General features: G+C 40.0%; 1 protein-coding gene across 15 annotated transcripts in view; it reads left to right on the forward strand.

The window, feature by feature from the left end:
* Window positions 1-20,987, forward strand: part of AOPEP (aminopeptidase O (putative)) — a 404,684-nt gene that overhangs the window by 147,226 nt on the left and 236,471 nt on the right. For all 15 annotated transcript variants that reach the window (XR_011921333.1, XR_011921334.1, XR_011921335.1 and 12 more), the window contains 2 exons: window positions 3,830-3,932; window positions 4,016-4,123. Coding sequence is in view for 10 of the 15 variants with exons in the window: in XM_072414973.1 (XP_072271074.1) it covers window positions 3,830-3,932; window positions 4,016-4,123 (211 nt within the window). In the remaining 5 variants the exon portion in view is untranslated. The remainder of the gene's footprint in view (window positions 1-3,829; window positions 3,933-4,015; window positions 4,124-20,987) is intronic.

The following is a 20,987-nucleotide window of genomic DNA, read 5'->3' on the forward strand; positions in this document are numbered from 1 at the left end:
TCTGCTCCTCCCAGTACCCAGCTCTAGATGCCAGTTAACAAAGCCATCCACACTTCTCAGGGTCCACCGCCTCCTTCTTCTGCTGTTACTGATGCTGCCACCTGCCCAGTACCCTAATGCCAGTTACTACTGCCGTTCACACGTAGGGACAGATTGGAATCTCGTTCATCCATTCATTTCTTCAATAGCTACAGCTTCTACACTGTCCATATAGGCGATGGCCTCAACCACTAATGCCGTCCTTGCTCCGTCTCAGGACCTACCGCCTCCTCCTCCCAGTACCCATCTCTAGATGCCAGTTAACAATGCCATCCACACTACTCAGGGCCCACCGCCTACTCTTCCTGCTTTTACTGCTGCTGCCTTCCCACTGCCCAGTACCCAGCTCTAGGTGCCAGACTAGACTCGAGCTCAACAGGTTTTCTTTCCCCGCTGATTCCGCCAAGCCCCGTTTCCTTTCATGTGCTTTCACTCGATAGCAGGCCCCGAGACGGAGTGTGGAAGGCATTAGTAACTGGCATCTAGAGCTGGGTGTAGTGCATCTTTAATGACATCCTGAAATGTGTAATGCAAGTGTGTAACCTGAAATTTGTGATTGAATGTAGAAGGCCACGTCTTCTGCTTCATCCATCGGTACCACGCTTTATCGGACTGAATTTCTGTGTATGTTAGCCCGGAACTGGGGAGTGGGACAGCAGTCCCTCTGTAAATGTTGGGGGCATGAGATGGGAGACACCGGTGTTGTAAACGGGAACCAAGAGGTCCTGGATGAACACATTGAGCTCAGCAGATGTCCGGAAACTTCTCCACAACAAGTATGTGGCCGTCCTGGGAGACTCCATTCAAAGATCCGTCACCAAGGATCCTGTGAAAATACTGCAGAATGATGAGTTTCGGACTGAGAAGCAGCTGAAAGGAAAGGGTGAGATGTAATTTGCAAACGACACGTCGGGGGATCTCTGGGTGAAATGCACAATGGCATAATTTACCGCCAAGTGCATCATTACAGAACTGACCACCACCCTGTACGGTTCTATTTCCTGACCCGTGTTTCTTCGGAGTACATAGAGAGCGTGCTGGCCAACTTCCAACATGGACCTCAGCCCGACGTTATCATCAACTCATGTACATAGGATGTTATCAGGTATCATGAGCAATCACTGCAAATGTACAAAACCAAGGTGGTGAGGTGCTGAGCCCCAAATGTCTGGTGATATACAACATGTCCATGTCTGTTGGATTCAAAGCTGGTGAAGTGCTAGAGTACCCAATTCCTAATGTGCGCTGGGACATCATAGAAGTGAATTTCTACACCGCCACACTGGCATATTTGCACCAATTGGATGTGATTGACATGCACTTCCACTTACGCTTCGAGCTGCGCTCCAGGGTTAAAGATGCCACCCACTCGAATCAGTTGGCTCATCGGAAGTATACCTGCATCCTGATGGCTCATATTGATTAAGCCTGGGGCGTGCAGCAGGAACAGCAGGAAGAGGAGGCGGTGGGCCCTGAGATGGAGCGTGGACAGCATTGGTAAATGGCATCTAGAGCTGGGTACTGGGCAGGCGGTAGCAGTAACAGCATGAGGAGGAGGCGGTGGGCCCTGAGACGGAGCATGGAGGGCATTAGAGGTTGAGGTCATCACCTATATGGACAGTGTCGAAGCTGTAGCTATTGGAGAAATGAATGGATGAACGAGATTCCAATCTGTCCCTACCTACTATGTAGCGAAACCACATGAAAGGGAACGGGCTTGGCAGAATCAGCAGGGAAAGAATACCCTGTTGAGTTTGAGTCTAGTCTGGCATCTAGAGCTGGGTACTGGGCAGTGGGCAGGCGGCAGCAGTAAGAGCAGGAGGAGTAACACAGCTAACCACACTACGTCTCAGGGCCCACCGCCACTGTAGGGACAGTGGGAATCTCATTCATCCCAATAGCTACACCTTTTACACTGTCAATAAAGGATGATGGCCTCAAGCTGTAATGCCGTCCTTGCTCCATCTCAGGGCCCACTGCCTCCTCCTCCTGCTGTTGCTGCTGCCGCTGCCTGCCCAGTGGCCACTTCTAGATGGCAGTTACCAATGCTGTCCACACTCTGTCTCAGGGCCTGCCGCCTCCTCCTCATGCTGTTACTGCTGCCTGCCCAGTACCCAGCTCTAGATGCCAGACTAGACTCAAGCTGAACAGGGTGTTCTTTCCCCGCAGATTCCACAAAGCCCTTTCCATTTCATATGGTTTCGCTACATAGTAGGTAGGGACAGATTGGAATCTCATTCATCCATTCATGTCTCCAATAGTTACAGCTTCTACACTGTCCATATAGGTGATAGCAGTGCTACTACTGCTCTAGTAAATGTAAGTGCTACTACTGCTCCAGTAAATGTATCTTTCTTTGCTGAATCTTTCTCTAAAAGTTTCTGAAAGGCAATTTTGATAATCTACTGCTCCTTATCGGCTTTAGGGAGTAGGGATGAAAAGAGCCATTCATTCTGGCAGGGTTTGTATTGTAAGCTTTTAAATCAATACTTGGAAGTGTAATAGAATACCTGTTCTCTCAGCCAGTCTGGTGATTTGAGATCGATCTAGCTAGGAAAAAATCTTAAACCTGTCTGTTCTTGTGATGTTACAATTTTAAACATATGGTCTATTTTCCTTTTTGTTTGATAAAAAATTATGTATTAGTAAAAATATACCAGGAAAAAAAAATATTTTTGAAAACACTTTTAGTAAATTGTAATTTTTCTGAAATAGATTTGTTGTGTTTTAGGGAAGTTCTTCAAATGTTATCTGTGCTCAAGTAGTTCAATGAAAATGCTCATAACTGTAGTTCTGTAGTGTGAGATCATCTAACACACCTCACTTTTGACTGCTTGTCTTACAAGTTTTGGAATTAGATTTTTGTCACTATCTTGCTGCTTGCCTTTTCGCTTTACTAATGAAAAAGCTGTAAATGAGGATCAGCAGTGTAAAAATTATTATTTATTATTACTAATATTGTCGATTATCCAACCAACAGTGTTCACGAGGCAGCTGTGACATGGGGAAGTAAAGCTCTGCTTTACCAAGGATTCTGTCAAAGGGAAGTAAAACTGTCCAATAAGGTTTTTTTCATCTAACCTTGCATCAGAGTAGACTTAGTTGCTCAAAGTATAAATAAACCCCACATGTTTTTTTATATAATTGTGACTTTTTGGCAATCTTAATTGGCCAAACCAGGATGATCCAACTTCTCAGCATGGGAGACCATTCAGTCCTGGCAAGCGCAGAGGAAGACAGGATTGCCAAGTATTCTGACAACCCACACTGAGCTGCGCATACATGACAATTGGGACCCTTTTACATGCCTTTTACATCTGCAGAGGAAAATTTCGAGCTTAGCCAGTCCCTGGTGCATAGCAAACTGGAGCAGCAAACTACAATGCAGGTTAGGGTTCTTCCTGTAGAAGAGGAAAAACAACCATACACCCTAAAGCAACTTATTGCTTCCAGAAACCTCATTGTTCACTGCAGCTGCATGTAAATGCATGAACATAATGGTTCCAAACTGCTTATATTGAGTTGAACACAGTTGAGCCTGCAGTAGAACTGCAGTCAATTGAAAGTATGAATTGGCCCTAAGCAGTTAGACATACCTTTACTTGTCCTTGCTGCTTGATTTAAAAAAAAAAAAACTTCCACTGTCAGGAAAAACACAAACAACAACCTTTTTCTACAGTACAGTAAAAAAATATGTTTTAGTTTTTTTTTTGCTAATATTTGACAAAAAAAGTTATTAGTGTTTTTTCTTTTGTTTTAATATATGGATATCATTTTTTTACACCATCAGACCCCTAGGTAATAGTACAGGAGAAGTGAGTGACTCTGGAGCTTCTGTTGTACGACATGGACTAAATGCAGACAAAGCCTTTATGCAAGTCCATTATTTAAAGGTAACTGGTTTATATTTCACTATAAAAAGAAAAATACTTATTTGAGCAATTTCTGAGTTATAGGTATTTTTTTTCTATTTCAGGGTTATTTTCTACTTCGCTATCTTGCAAATATCATGGGTCAAGATGCATATTTTTCTTTTCTGAGAAAATTTGTGAATGAATTTCACGGACAGCTGATACTCTCTCAGGTATGTATAACAAAATAAAAACTTTGCAAATTGTCAAACTGACGGGTTTACTGTAAACTGAATAGATTCTTTACTGTAGAACCATTGCACTATAATTCTGTATATAAATTCTGTGCGCACATTTTTTAAATTCAATAATATCTGTCTTTGCGTGGGACAAATGACTGAAAAGCGTGTTATATTTTGATGTATATGTCTTACTAAATTTATCTCTGGTATGTAAAACGAAGGATAAACTTAACTGCCATCCCCTACACAAGGAGTCACAAACTACATTTCTCAAGGGCCTAATACTGGCTGGAAATATTTGACATTGCAAACCATATCTTTAAAATGTTCTTCTGTCTGTTACATTTTAAAAATGTGTGTGTATCTTGGAGCCCAAGGACTGAAGTTGAACACTCCCACTCTACACTAATATTTCTGTCAAATGCCTGGCTCTTCCTCTTTTAGCCCATATTAGGAAAAAACACAGTTAAGCTAGCAGAATACATTTTTACAAGGAGGCTTGTTAAAATTAGTAAAAAAGACCCCTATTTGAAAAAAAGACATAAGGCAATGGGGCCTTGAGAAATATTTATAAATTCTACTGATAAACTGCTTTTTTAGCACAACCAACAAGGGGCACATTTTTAAAGTAGTGAATCTGACATTTACCAAGCACGGCCGGCTTCTGCACCCGATGAGTCACCGGGGAGTTCCTCGGTGCGTGTGTATGTTGCCCGCAGGGCGGGAAATTCAAAATCCATTTGTATTGCATTTAATACAAAATAACTGTATTGAATGCAATACATTGGATTTATATGTGTAAAAGCAGTACATTGTTTTCAAGAACATTTATTTTACAGTATATATAATAGTATGAGTTTAATATGTATTTTTTTTTTTTTTAATTTAAAAAAATATAGATTTTTAAATTTTTTCAATTTATTATTTTTACATGGTTTTGTGTTTCAAACTTTATTATACTCATACTATTATTATACTGTAAAATTAATTTTCATGAAAAACATGAAAACATGTACCGCTTTTAGACATATAAAACTGGAAAGAAATAAACCACTAAAGAAAAACATCAGAAAAAACAAAAAAGAAACAGGTCAAAATTAACTAGACAAAGGGGGAAACAAAAGGGGAAGGGAAACCAAGAGCAGAAATCCTAAATAAAATTGTGTATAGCAACTAACAGTGTCAACTTGTGTTCTACAAAACATTAGAAAAATATATTTATTATGTACCAAGTAGACTGTGAAATGGTTGTTCCAGGATAGTAGAGAATAATGAGATTGTGAATAAGGACAGGCCCTTACATTAGAAGTCACTTTCTGAAACTGTTGACAAGGCCTTTATCAGTATTTTCAGAATATCTCTTACACTGGCCTCCTATGAAAGTATTAGTTTTTTTTATTGGCATCACAGAAACTTACATTTGATCACTTTTCTCCTGTGAGTAAAATGTTGTCAATAAACTGTTTTCAGACTAGTGGTGGAGCTGCAGTGTGGTTACCACTTCCACATGATAATGAACTACTGCCTTGGGGGAGACACTACAGGTAGCATCTACCCACAGCAGCCAAATAGAGAATAAATGGAAGTGGCAGTGAGCAGTTCAGTACCGCTCTACCACCAATCAAATCTGCAAATGCTGGTTCTGGTGCTGCTGTTGGGAAACAATCATCTAGGCAGCAATCCTGTACTGTTGGCTGCCACAGCACAACACATACTGTTTATCCCCTTTGTTGGCATCGCTTGCAGAAGCAGGGCACATCAGGCAAATAGCTGTCAGTCCTCTGCTCTGCAGCCTGTGCATCCCTGCTTCCCTTTTGCATGTCAATGCATGCCCTGCTCTGAGACTGTGCAGCTGAAGGGGATTGTGCTGAGACTAATGAGCAGAGTAGTTCCTGATTCAGTCCTGCACTGCCTATGGCTGCTGGAGCTTTATAGCCTTTCTTCTCCCATTGATCTATGCCTGTTGTAGCATTAGCTGGGCTTATCTGTGGTGGGGAGATTTATATGTGTTTTTCTGTTGCTGACCTTTGCCTGTTCCAGCAAACATTTCGCTTGTACTCAGCCTGGACAAACCTCTGCTTATGACCTTGACTCTGCTTGTGCCCATTCCTTTGTACCATGTTTGGTGGACTGCTCTTCTGTGTTGGACTGCGGCTTGATTTCCTGGTAATTCCTGTACTGTTTATCTGTGGGCTCCTGGTCAGCTGCCGGCTCATCCACAGACACCATTCTCTGCTCACTAAGTCCTGGGGCAACCGAGTTTTGGGAGACACAATCAGTTGCCTGAGGCTGAGTGGGGGCTTGTTATAGGTAGAGACTGCGGCGTTAGATTAGAGAACTGGTGTCTGGTGAATACTGGTGATTACCAGGGCCGTACAGCTGCAGTGCAAGTGCCTGAAAGACATACCCTTTAGTAAACCTCATTTCGCGATTCATGTATATTCTTTACATTTACCAGACTCTGCCCATATTCCTGGGCTGTACTGCTCTTCTACATAGCATGTCACCAAGTCACCTGACACACACTGTTTCAGGCCAGTTAATTTCACGATTTCTTGTCTCTTTTTTTATTGCATTGGGGTTTTTAATCCCTGTTGCTGCATGCTAATGGAAGGAACTTTTAAAATTACAGGGGCTATAGTGACTTCTGCATTTGCCTCATCCTTTCACTCAGCACACTAATTTTATGGATATAATAAACAATTTAGAAATATATAAAAAAAAGTTATTAAAGCACCATTGTAATTGCAAAGGGGATACATTATAGAATATCATTTATACTTTTTATGTAGAATTTTTCTTTTTTTACTTTGTTATGCAATGGTTTGTGTAAAGAACCATTATAAAAATATGTAAAAACAAGGTTTTACTAAATTTAGCACCTTACATGTAGGTATGTATGCTTAGCAAACAGTACTTAGTCCATCTACCTAGCAACTTTTGAGGTTAAATGTCATCTGGTTAATGAAATAAAACCACCAGTATACTGCAATAGTAGACCAATAATACTTGGCAGTTACAAGATAGTACTAAATTTTAAACACTTAAGTTATGCAGTGCACCCTGGACTAGGATTCCCCCAGCAAGAGACTGAACAATGAAGAGCACACTTGATGAAATAACATGATATAATCACTCTTCTTTTTTTGAGATGCTTAACCTTAGTCAAAAGAAAAGATCACTAATCAGAATTTAGGTTACAATTTACTGTTATTATTGGTTGCTGGAAATTATTGTTGGTGATAATTCCCAGCGACAACAGAATAAATGCTATACAGACAGCACTGTTCTGCACTATTCAGATGGAAGAGAAGAAGTAGGTGGCATCCTGCTACTTTTTTTTTACATCTGGGCAAAAGAGACACCAAACCTTTGCACATTCAAAGAAAAGTGACACTATTTATGTAAAGCCTGTCCTTGGACTTTATACTTACTTTTCAAGCGTTCTACCACACACTGCATAATCAGATGAGGTCACATTCTACTCATACCTGGAAGCACCATGAATTTTGCAGTGGCACTTACAGTTAAATAAGTGGAGAAAATAGGTGAATGTAAAATACTCTGCTGAAGGATTTTACATGGATGTGGCTGTTTTACCCTAAATGTAGAGACAGGATAATTGATTTATTTTTACGGCAAAAACATTTAAAAGATTGGTATAGTTTATTATTTGATTTCAGTAATGCACTTTACCAGTACCCCTGCAGTCTTTGCAGATTAGATATTATTTTTCCATTTCTTTGTTACATTCCCTCCATATTAGGGGGTGACATTGGGAAATCCCCCGCACTTGAATTTCTATATTTGCAGACTTAGTTGTGTATCATTGCTTCTGTTTAACTTACTGACATTTTTTGTAACTTTCTTCATTTGTTCAGTATACTTTGTTAGTGATATTCCATTAATGAAGCAGTGTATTATAGTTTCAAGGAATGATTGGGTGTGAAAGTACCAAAAACTAATTTAACCAAGGTTTTCTATTTTTATTTGCAAGTTAAACACTTATTATTCTGCCAGTTGGTTAACAATAATGCCAAGTCTGAATGTTTCTGTTTATAGGATTTGGCTTGAAAAATAAGAACTCTCTTAGTTTTTTCTGCCTTCGTTCAGTAAGAAAGGCTTGGAGCACGTGATTACCTGGCCGTAGTGTTCATTTTGCAACATTTAAAATAGTTTTCAAAAGGCAAACGTTATGAGAATCAGTTCAGGAAGCAGGATGTGAGCAGAGCAGTCATTTCGATCCCAAGCTTTTCCCTGGCTTTAAATTTTTTTGTGAAATAAGATGGAAGAATCCCGATATTTGAAGGCACTCCTACACCTTCTTTATATATCTTGTTGCATAAAAACAAAGCTGCCAACGTCTATGGCGGTAATAGTATAATTCTACATTTTAACAAAGCAAATATTTGTGATTACCATCTGGGTTTTATCATTCCATTCAAGTTAGATGCTCCCTGGCATGTTGTATATTGAAAAGTCGCCTATAGTGTTTTCTTGGAGTTTGGTAGACAGTTAGAAAGCCATCAGAATGTGTAACAAATGCTTGCAAAAATGCAAGAGCAAGCAAAAAAAAAAACATAGCAGAGCACTTTTTAAATACCTAAAAAACATCAGCTACTACTACTTACTAACCTCAATAAATACTTTAAATGAAGATGGCTGGATTAAGAATGACCCAAGCAGTTGGCAGACCTGAAATTCTGTAGATGCTTCCCAGTGACCACTTAAAAATGAGCCACATATTTTTTGTCTGCATGTGTGCTGTCACATTGGTTTCTTGTTCCAATTTTTAACTGCAGTAAGCAGTTGGCAGGGTTTTGAGCTGCGCATTGCATGCCAGTACTGGCAGCAAGTCCCAAGCTGTTAAGAGTAGTATAATAATGTGTGGATATATTTATTTTCTTTCTGTAAATATTCGTTTGTTAGTAGATTTCTTTATAACAGTTCTAATTAAAGGGTAAATTGCTTTAAATCCACACTTTGACGACAGCTTAAATAAATAAAGTGTTGCCAAAGACTATATTTATAGATATTTTTTACAGATTGAAATTTTTATAGCTCGGTCCATTATAAATAAAAAATAAAACCTGTTAAAAACCACTGTTAATACCTTTTAAAGCGGAACTAAACCTTACAGTTAAAAAGTTTCAGGCAGGTTCTTTATTGCAGAAGGCAAAGGCCATGTCTCTTCTGCTATAAAATTAACTTCCCTGTCCAATCACAACTTATCTCACCTCTCCTCATTCCTTAGCTGGTTCTAAAAATCTTTACCTGGTCCTCTTCCAGGTGTGGAATCCTTGGCATGTTCATGGCACTCCTGCACAGTTCAGTATACATTCAAGAGGAGATTGCAAAAAGGCTGGTAAGTTTGTTTTATTGCAGACGAGACATTTCCTGTTCTTTTTGCAATAAAGAATATGCCCGCTTGAACATTTTTGATTGTAAGGTTTCCATTATTTCTGTGTTACCTTAAAGTGGACCTTCTACTAAAATGGAAGGTCCACTTACACAGGTCAGTCTTCCTCTCAGTTCTCAAGTCACCTACTAAAAGGCTTCAGTTACCTTTTTGGTCTGTGTAAAGCTATAATTTTATTTATTTTACCTTTTTTTTTTGCTGGGCATTTTTATTCCTCCAGCTAGAGGCCTGTGAAAAGACAGATTTGCTTTAACTAATTAGGGCTAATTAGTGACATGCCCATGGAATGTGTAAAGCACTGCTTAATTTGTAAGTGCTATATATATATATATATATATATATATATATATATATATATATATATATATATATATATATATAGTCCATGGTAATTATTATAAAAAAATGCTGTATACTAAAAAACCTTTAAAAGGAAATAGAGATAATTGATGTTTTACTAAGAAGAACGTGAGTATATTTGTTTTAGCTGTAGGCTGTACTTTTTTTTAAATTTTATTTTTAATAGTTGAAAAATTTCTGCTGATTCCAGGCATTATTTGGGGAGGAGTTTAAAGTAATCCTTATTGTAGACAGAAAGAGAAAAAGACACCCTGTAAGTACACATTTTGTTGGAAGAAGCAGTTTTTTTTTTGGGTTGTAAGGTGCAGGTGCAAAGGAAATGACTTCAGGTGCAATACATTAATCTATTGCATTTATTTCATTTTCATTGAAATCGTATAGCATGTTTCTAATTTTAGGAACTGCTCTCTTGTGTAAAGTCTACTCTGGGGCACCTGCAGGCCGGAGTCTACCAAGACACACATGTTCCATTCTCTGCCATTTCAAAAGTTCTTTGGTTGCTTTTTTCAGGTTTATAACAAGTAGAATTAAACCGATTATATGTGATACAAATAAGTGTCAATGGTTTATTTTAGTAGTGAACTGAGTTCATGCTTTTGTGGAGTTTCTGGAAAATAATGGTGCCCAAGGTAGGAATTTAACTTGGCCATGAAGGAGTGAGGAGTGGTATTCAACAATTTCACCTTTTATGTTTTATATTGAAAACAAAATAATAATGATATGCAGCCCAAAGAATAAAAATGAAGAAAACCTACATTTTGTTTTCAAGGCTGATTGAATTTCACAACCATCTTATAGAGCATTAAACCCTTTCATACCCACAGTATTGCAGAACTACTAAATTGCCTTTATTAAACAAATAGCATGTAAATATATAATAAAATATAAATGATCATGCTATTTTTTTTCTAAACAGCCGCACATACACATTCCAGCACATAGCTCAATATACCAAATGTGTCTCTTTTTCAGCAAACCTTTATAACATGATTGTTGTTTATAGGAATTGTCTCTTTGTGATTAGGTGTAGTATTAATCATTCATTTTCATAGTTTTTTTATGAATTAGTAGAGGCCATTATCCATCCGTAATTATATCATTTTAATACACATTGCAACAACCCTTTTATGAAAGGACAATAATTTGCACTTCGTTCATATGTATTGTGAGATCGCACGTAGCAACTGGGGGGTGTTTTAAGCAGGAAACAGGGCCAGCAGGTTAAAAGTGCATCAAGGTTTTTATTCACTAAACACTATTCCCACACAAAAATAGGCAAAATTAAACAAACCGCAAAAATAAAGCCTGGCCACTTGGCCACTAACTCACTGTTAGTTCCCTTAACTAGCAATCCAGGCCAGCCTAGTGCTGTGCAGGACTCTAAGGCCCTAACCATACATCTTTTGCAACAAAGTCTGTGTCTTTACTCATGGTTCACCTTGGCCCTCCTCCCAGCTCACCAGCCAAGACAGAGACAGGAATAAGCAGGCTGGGAGTTTATATCACCAGCCTAATTTCCAGGATGCATTTCAGGTGAGACAGTTACACCTGATCATACCCCGGCCTCTTTAGCTCCCCCACCTGGCCAAGAAGCTCATTGTCATTAAGCCTGGTACTTCAACTCCACCTTCAGGTCAAAAGGAAAACTGACTAAACAGAAAAATACTTGTATAAAAATGCATACAACTTGTATCTGGGGCAAATGTACCTGTCATGCTGGATGAAACCCTGTGATTTATTTGGCCAGCTGTATTTTAAAATATACCAAAAATGACTATATTATGTTCTGTCATTTTTGATCCAGTTTTGCCATTTGCTTGGGAAAGGTTTCTGTTTTTGTGCTAATTGGTGAGATTTCTATTCAGTTTATTTGTAGTGGGAAATGTTGTGAATATTATTTCTTTTTCTGTTCTGCATTAGATATAAGTTTATATTTGTGAACAAAATTTAGCTGTTCATTTTGTCTGGCTGTCACAAGTTTTTGGACACCAACTACCCCCCCCCCCCCATTCCCTCCCCCTCCCCAGCATCTTTAATAGGCCTGTAAGTCCCTATTGAGCAGAGTTGTAACATTTGAGTATCTGCTATGCATGTCTAGAAGGTGAGCTGAAATGAAAAGGTGAGGGATATACAGCTGCTGTTAGACAAATTCTAATAGATACCACCCCGGGCTGCAGCATCACAAGGTAGGTGGCGTCATATAAAACAGAACAATTATACCCATAGTATAAAGAAGGCAAAAGAAACAGGTGGAGCAGGCAAAGGTATTCATAACAGAATATGTCCTTATTTGTCATTACAAACAGAGATTCTATTTGTGTGCTGAGGAGTTTTAAATTTAACAATGTATTTAAAGACTTGTCACATCATTCTGGAGTGGGGGTTTTATTTGGTGTGTAAGGGGTTACTTAAAAGAGAATGCAGTGCAAAGTACAACATTCTGTAATATGGTAATGTCAAGAATACCACAACAATGTCGATAATTTTAAGATTTAGATATTCTGATCTTGCCTGTGTGGGGTTTAGACACCAAATATCTTTAATACAACATTTAATTCCATTACACAGTTAACCTCACTTGGGTGAACGTATTAATTATTTCTAGTTACCTGAACAGTAAAAAGCTTTTTGTAACACTCAGAATACTCCAAAATTAATCTGTAAATTTCTGCACTACTGCATATAATGACAGTAATAGGGGAGATACATCTTCTGTACAAGTACAGTTAGAAATACCACCCGGGGGAAATACCACACACATGTACACGTGTACAAGGTGCTGCTCTCCAAATCATTTTTGTCTGATAAAAAACAATTAGAATTCTTATAAGATACATTTAATCATTTATACATACAATGTAGCCTGTGCACAATCAATCAATATTTTCCAACATGATCTATTAGAAACAATCTTTTTCTTCTAGATTTCACTTCTAGATTTCAGAAGTGAAAATCTACCCGTGTGTACTAGCACTTACAATGTGTTGCTGACTTGCTCACCTCGTGTCCCAGTCATGTAGGTAATGAAATATCTTAGTGGTGACCCATTATTAAAACCTGATAAGGCCTCTGACATAGGTCCTATTTCTAGAATTACATTGTATATGACTTAAGGCACCAAGCAATTACGGTTATTTGCTTTAAAGACTGTTATTTTCATTAATAACAGCCAGTGAAAGCCTAAAATAATCATATGTTTCAAAATAACATTTTTATAAAGATAAAGAGAAGAAATTTTACTTGTTTGCCTTCTATATTGGAGATAATTACATAGAAATAGCAAGAAAGAAAAAGCAGTTTTTTTTTTTTTTTTGTAGCAAATAAAAATATATTTTTTATTTGAAACAAGTACGGCTTTTGTACAAAGATATAAAAAGAAAATCATACATACATACACAGGTATAAAAATGGGACATTTACAATGTGATTGTGTTCTAGAACTTATAGTATATGTTGTACTTTTGTCCCCACTCTCCTGTTTCATTTTGCCAACACCCACCATGCTATAGTAACCAGAATCTACAACATTTGGGTGTGCCGGCTGTCAATCATATATTTTTTTGAGCTGCTTGCTAGAATACGTTTATAGCCTTAACATTAAATGATGCAATAAATGGGAAATGTTGATGAAATCCTCTGTAAACTAAAGTAGATGTTTTGCTATTTACCTCCACATCTTGAGTAAAATATGAACTGCCAAGGAGTTCTCTTCCTATGTTTTCCATATAGTTTACTTAAAGCATGTTTTATACAAACATTGCAGTAGTCAGTAGCAAGAAGTAAATAATAATATAACACTGTAAAAGAGACATATTAATTTTTCAACAGCTTCTGTAAAACATTTATGGTACTACTAAACATCACAGATGGTGTATGGAAAACTATAAGGTCCAAAAATAGGAATATTTTCTTTAAAAAAAGTTGCTTAATTTCATTAAATGACCATGTCCTGTGTGTATTGTGGTATACCACCCTTGTGGGATCACCTTTTTTGGGGTACTCTCAGACTGAAAGAAAGATGGATGAAGCACACTGGAGACAGTAGATAGGTTTGAAACTGACTCGCAGTCAGTTTTTTTAAAAGGTTGCATAAGATAAAACAAACCAAAATAAATCCTAGACAGGCACTAACTATACAGCATTCAGATACCTCTCTACCAGTTGGTGGCTAACCCAGCCTCACATTTACTCACATGTGGTACAAAAATGGCTCTCACAGGCAGCTTTTCGGTGCCCCAGGTCAGAGAGAGCTTTCTTCCTCTCCTACCCTTTTTACCTGCTGCTCACAGTTGTGCAGTAAATAAAGGCCAGTCAAAACCAAACTCTGGCCTGGTTTAGAACATCTCTGAGTGACAAGAAAACCCAGGTTTTGAATCCCAGCAATCATGTTGCTGGTTAATCACTCCTATAGGAGAGGAAACATGGAGAAATATACTCAAAGATGACTCCTTTTGCCATGTCACATATCCCCTCCCCCCCTCTGCTCAAGCCACTGCGATTGAGCAACCAACATTGAGAGGCAGTGGAATTGTAACAAACTGTCTGCATTATCCTGGAGTTTACCAGGTCTGTGCTGTAAACTTAAATGGTTGGAGAGACAAGAACCACCTGGTCACTGGACTGTTTTAGACGGGCGTGATCTGTGACTAGTCTGACCTTCCTACCCAACAGATAGTACTTAAAGGCTTCCAATGCCGATTTGATAGCCAAACATTCTTTTTCTACAATCAAATAGTTTTTCTCATGTACATTCAGTTTCCTGCTCAAGTACACATCGGGGTGCTCTTCCTCATCTTTGATTTGGGACAGTACCGCACCTAGTCCCACCTCGGAAGCATCAGTCTGAACAACAAACTCTTTTGTAAAGTCTGAAATCACCAACACTGGTTGTACACAGAGAGCCTGCTTCAGAGTCTAACAAAGCCTTCTCGGCTTCGGGGTTACACCTAATCATGACAGAATTTTTTCCTTTAGTGAGGTCTGTCAATGGGGCTTCAGAAAAATTGGGAATAAAGCACCAGCAATAAAAGCCAGTGATTCACAAAAAGGCCTCAATTTTATTATTTTGGGCTTGGGACCAATGACATACCCCAGGTACTTGGCTTCTTCCATGCCTATACAACACTTTTTAGGGTTGGCAGTCAGTCCTGCTTTCCCGAGTGCATCTAATACGGTCTGTACCCGTGGCAGGTGGGTTTTCCAGTCAGGGCTGTGAATGAATATATCGTCCAAATATGCGGCCGCGTACTGGCGATGAGGTCTCAAAGTCTTGTTTATCATTCTCTGGAAGGAGGCAGGAGCACCATGGCAACACTTTTTTTTTCTAAAGTCATTACAAAATCTGATGCTTCCATCTGGCTGTGGGATTAGCACAATTGGGCTCGACCAATCACTATGGGATTCCTCTATTACTCCCAATTGTAGCATGTTTCTAACCTCCTCGGCCACTGCTTCTTGTCTAGCTTCTGGGATACGATATGGCTTTTAATTTACCCGAACCTGGGGTTTGGTTATAATGTCATGCTTAATGACTGTGGTTCGCCCAGGTATTTTGGAGAAAACATCTCTGTTTTTTACAAGAAATTCTTTTGTCTGATTTTTCTGCGACAATGATAAGGTTTCTGTAACTTCTACCTCGAGTACTAAGGGACCTGTAATGCTTTTTGGGACTGGCCTGGCTACCAACGTTTCCCTGTCCTTCCAAGGATTGATGAGGTTAATGTCATTGCTCTGCTCTGGTTTCCTTTTTCCTGTTTTTTTTAATTCATCTCCCCTACTTTTTCATAACTTCAAAAGGCCCCTGCCAATTAGCAAGAAACTTGCTTTCCAACATGGGTACTAAAACTAGCACCCTGTCTCCTGGGTTAAGGTTGCAAACTTTGGCCCCTCCTTGATAAACCCGCTTCTGGGCCTCCTCGGCTTGCGCCATATGTTCTTTAACAAGGGGCATAACAGCAGTGATTCTTTTTTTTTTTTACTTTATTTTTAAATTTGACATACAGAAAACCAACAATATACAATACAAACATCAAATAACAAATTATATAGATGACTGTCAGTTAGTAAAATTGTATACAACATAGATAAATTAAACATCTACTTTAAACAGCCTCCAGGAGGTCAACATTTTCAACAAAATACATTTTCAAGAAAAAAAAGGGGGGAAGGGGAAGGCAAAGAGATAGGTGGAGATAGGAGGAGAAAATTAAGGAAAGGGGGGGAGGGTATGTCTCCTATGGCGATATCAAATACATATGGCAAAATACATAGGGCAGACACAGTAACCGAATACCCAATAGCATAATACATAGGACATACACAGTAACCGAATACTGAATATCAAACATTACAGGAAACTGAAAAATAAAACGTATGGTTATTGTTGACAAGCAATATAATCTGCACACCAAAAAAATTGTTCCCAAAAGAATTGAGTATTTTTGACTTTTAACTGTTCGTCGGATGCTACGAGATCTTCCATAGCTCTACTATCATTCACTTTATTTAGCCACTGTTTAATAGTCGGTGGCCCTGGTTGTTTCCACATAACGGGGATACAGCTTTTCGCAGCATTTAATAAGTGACAGGTGAGGAATGCGGTTTATTTCTCACTGGACATGGTGGAGACGTGGAGCAGGGCCAGTTCCGGTTTATCATATATAGACACATCTGTTAGCAATTTAATGATATCTGCCACTTTCCCCCAAAAAGACTGTAACAATAGACAGCTCCAGAATACATGCAACAATGTTCCTTGGGCACTTTGACAGCGCCAACAAAGGGGGCTTGTATCAGGGTACATTTTGGCCAAAACCACCGGCGTTCTGTACCTACTTGTTAGTAACTTAAGCTGCGTACACACTTCCAATTTTTATCGTTGGAAATGAACGACGAACGATCGATTGGTCAAAAATCGTTCGTAAAAAAAGTAACCAAAGACGCCGACGAACGAGAATAGTCGCTGGAAATGAACGACCGGACCGGCGGATCGGATTGGACGACGATCATTTACCATCTATCGTGTGTACGGTCGTTCATTGATCGTCCATGGTCTGATGGACGAACGTCCATGAACGTTCGTTCATCACGGCATGCGTGATGAACGAACGTTCGTTCACTTCCTGTCGTGCACGTCACTTCCTGTATCGCTCAAACGATCGCATCTATTGTGTGTACAATATCTGCGAACGATCGTGTCGTTATCTGCATGTACAGGATCGGTGCTATACGATCGTTCGCCGATATCGTGCAGGATCGTTCGTTGTTCATTTACCAACGATAATTATTGGAAGTGTGTACGTAGCTTTAGAGTTAGATTCCTGATAATGGCTACTAATTGATGCCTTATGTCCAAAATAGAGCAATTGCTCCCTCTGTTGGTCTGAAAAAAATATCTGCAACTCCCTTTCCCATTTCTCAACATACCCAGGTATAGTTCCAGAACAATGAGAAAGCAATAGGAATTCCTCTCACTGGTCCCTCGCCTATATACACCTGCTCCAACCCTGTAAGGGGTCGCTGAAACTGGTGTGGGGCCCGTAATGAACCCAAAAAATGCCGGAGTTGCAACACTTTCCATGGACCAAGATCAGGCAAGGAGTGGTCATCTTGTAACTGTCTCTCCGGTATCCAGCCACTGGAACAGAAAAACTGCCTGGCCCGTTCGATTCCCAACTGTCTCCAATTAAGAAATACAGGGTCTGTAAAGCTAGGCAGGAACGCTGGGAAGGATAGAGCTCAGTTTGAGAGCTAGATAAAAATTTAGTAACCACACGCACGGTCTCCCCTATATGGGGATGTCTCCAAACCTGGGCAGCAGTGCTAGGCAGCGACCAAAGCATTAGATGAATAGGGACCGGGGAAACAGTATCCTCTAATCTGATCCAGCTCTTTAGTTCCCTATGTCTACACCTGGCTATCAAACGGGTCAGATGAACCGCTGCGTGGTAAAGTACTGGGTCCGGGAAGGCCCTGCCCCCAATAATTAAGACATTCTAAGAACCATAAAACTAACCCTGGGAGAGTCATTGCCCCATATGAACCATATAAACTCTGATCAAAACTTTAGTAAAAGCGGGGTGGGTAGGTGTACGGGCAAGGTTTTTTAGTAGGTATAGTAGCCGGTGCATGACATTCATTTTGAGAATGTTACAGCACCCGAACCAAGAGAACATATTCCTTCTTCATCTTTGTAAATCATGTCTTATCACAATAAGTAAGGGCACAAAATATATCGCAACAGCAGTGATTCTGTTATGCATTAAAGAGATGTGTTCTTTAATGCTTTTATAGGGCGTGGTTCGACCCTTCCAGGTTTCTTTTGCTATGTCTAATAGGCCGCGGGGGTGTCTGCCAAAGAGCAACTCAAAAGGCGAATAGCCCGTGGATTACTGGGGAACCCATCTTTGTCTACTATCTTTTTACCTTTCTTTAGGGTCTTGTTAAATCGTTCCACTAACCCATCAGTTTGTAGCTGGAAGACAAAAGTGCGGAGCTGCGAAATTTTAAACTGTTTACAGAGCTCCTTCATTACATGGGACATGAATGGTGTACCCTGATCTGTTAGCAGTTCCTTCGGGATAGTGACACGGCTAAATACCTGCACCAATTCTTTGGCAATAGTTTTGGCAGAGGTATTCTGTAAGGGAATGGCCTCAGGATATCTGGTGGCATAGTCCATTACGACCAGTATATGCTGATGCTGCAGAATTTACCAGTGGACCTACCAGGTCCAACCTCTGACTCGCAGTAATCCCGGACATCTTTGTGTAACCCAGGCCAAAAGAACCCCTTGGTTATACGTTCTCTAGTTTTCTCCATCCCTAAGTGTCCACTCATTATATGCCCATTATATGCCTATGGGCAAGATCCAATACTGTCCTTCTATAAGACTTAGGAACAATTAATTGCTCGATCACATGATCACCTTGTTTCACCACTTGATACCTTCCTCAGTGCAATGTAAGGGAAGGACAGTTTCATATCATCATCAACAGGTTTGCCATCAATTACTTTTACATTACAATTACATTTTCCCATGCTCTACTCAGCGTAGGATCTCTCAATTGCTCAGGAAGAAAATCATCTCTTTTCACTTCCAAATGAGGCATAGAATCATGTGCATCTGCAGCATCAGATCTGGGCAAAGCATTGTGAACACTGTCTGTGACCTCAGCATCTGACTCTGCCTCCTCTTGGCCTCCATCCATAACAGAGAAAGGGAAGGATATTTCATCTTCATTGGTCACACCTACAGTTTCTCCTTCTGGATCACTGTCAACTGGGACAGGGCTGATTCCAACAGGCTGGCCTTCAGAGGACCCATACTCCTGACTCCTGTTTTACCACGACTTCTAAAAGTATGGAAAATCCCCCCTACTATGGCATCATGAAACAATGTGGGAACCAAACCTACCATTACAATTACCCCTATAGTGTTAGGTTGGTATTTGGAGGGACAAATGTTGCTTTTACAACACTTCCCAAGTCCAGCAAAGCAGTGACTGGTTTTCCATCAACTAACATAACACACATTTGTTTCTCAAGACTGCTTTGGCTAACTGCAGTACACACCATCTGAGCAAACAAAGACATACGTTTTTTCAGAAAATCACATTGCATTGGCTTATTGGTTATTAGACAATTAGCAGCAATATATCCTAACCCTTGGCAACGGAAACATTTTAAATTTATTCAACTCAGTCCTCCCAAAGGCCACTTGGAACTTACTGCCCTCTTTGGCCCCTCTTTAGGCCTTACGCCTACAGTCTCTTCACAGTCCTATTACTCATATTTCCCAGGACCTATTTCCCAGGACCCATATCCCCCACCCATATAACACTCTTATCAGGGGTTCCTGGAGATCTCTCTCAATGGTAGCCAGGCCGCTCTGCCTTGGGATAGTTAACCACTCCTCAGCTGCACTATACCGCTCCACCATTTCCACAAGCTGGTCTACTGATTTGGAGTCACTATGGGTTACCCAGCTGGCAGGCAGTGCTCGTAGATACCAATCCATAATGACACGCTCAAATATCTCTGGAGCCGATAAGCACTCTGGTTGTAGAACTCTGGTTCTTTATAAGGTGCATAAGATCATACATTTGTGAACGGGGCCGTTTTCCGGGCTTTTACCCCCAGTGGTGCACTCGCTGAGTTTTTGCAGTGCAACGATCTCTGCTTTAAGTCTTTCATTGTCCAGGGCAGCCTCAGGTTCCAAATCAAAATAGGCCTTTGGGGGTTAGCCAGTCAAAAATGGCGCAATATACCCGGCCCACTGTTCCTTAGGCCAACTCTCACGCACCGCAATCCTCTCAAAAGTAGCAAGGTAAGCCTCCACATCATCAGTCACTGTCACTTTCTGTGAGACGTGACTTGCACCAATAGTTTTATTGACAGTTTGTACTGGTTCGGCAGAGTCCTCACCTAACTTTGCCCGGCGTAGAGCTACCTCTTTAGGGACACTGCGATCCAATTGCTGGGCCTCTGATATTGCAACAATCTGGGCAGACAACAGCTTCATCATTTCACTCTGCTGGTGATTGGTGTCTTGTAGCATGCTGCTGGGCCACAGACGCCTGAATCAACGCTTTCATCACATCCTCCATTTTACAGTCCAATTAGAGAGGTGCCCGCATCCTGCACCATGTATGGTATACTACCCTTGTGGGATCACATTTTCTGGGGTGAAAGGTAATCTCAGACTAAAGGAGAGATGGATGAAGCACACTGGAGACAGTAGATAGGTTTGAAACTGACCCACAGTCCTTTTTATTAAAAGGTTGCATAAGATAAAACAAAACAAAACAACTATACATTAGGCACATTCCTCTCTACCAGTTGGTGGCTAACCCAGCTAACTCAACACAAACGTTCCAGCAACCTTTACTTACATGTGGTACAAAAATGACTCTCACAGGCAGCTTTCCTGTGCCCCAGGTCAGAGGGAGTTTTCTTACTCTTTTTCCCTTTTTACCTGCTGTTTACAGCTGTGCATTAGAACAGGCCAGTCAAAACCCAACTCTGGCCTGGATCAGAACACCTCTGAGTGACATAAAAACCCAGATCTGGAATCCC

The sequence above is a fragment of the Pyxicephalus adspersus genome, chromosome 6, assembly GCF_032062135.1.
Source record: "Pyxicephalus adspersus chromosome 6, UCB_Pads_2.0, whole genome shotgun sequence".
Taxonomy (NCBI): Eukaryota; Metazoa; Chordata; class Amphibia; order Anura; family Pyxicephalidae; genus Pyxicephalus; species Pyxicephalus adspersus.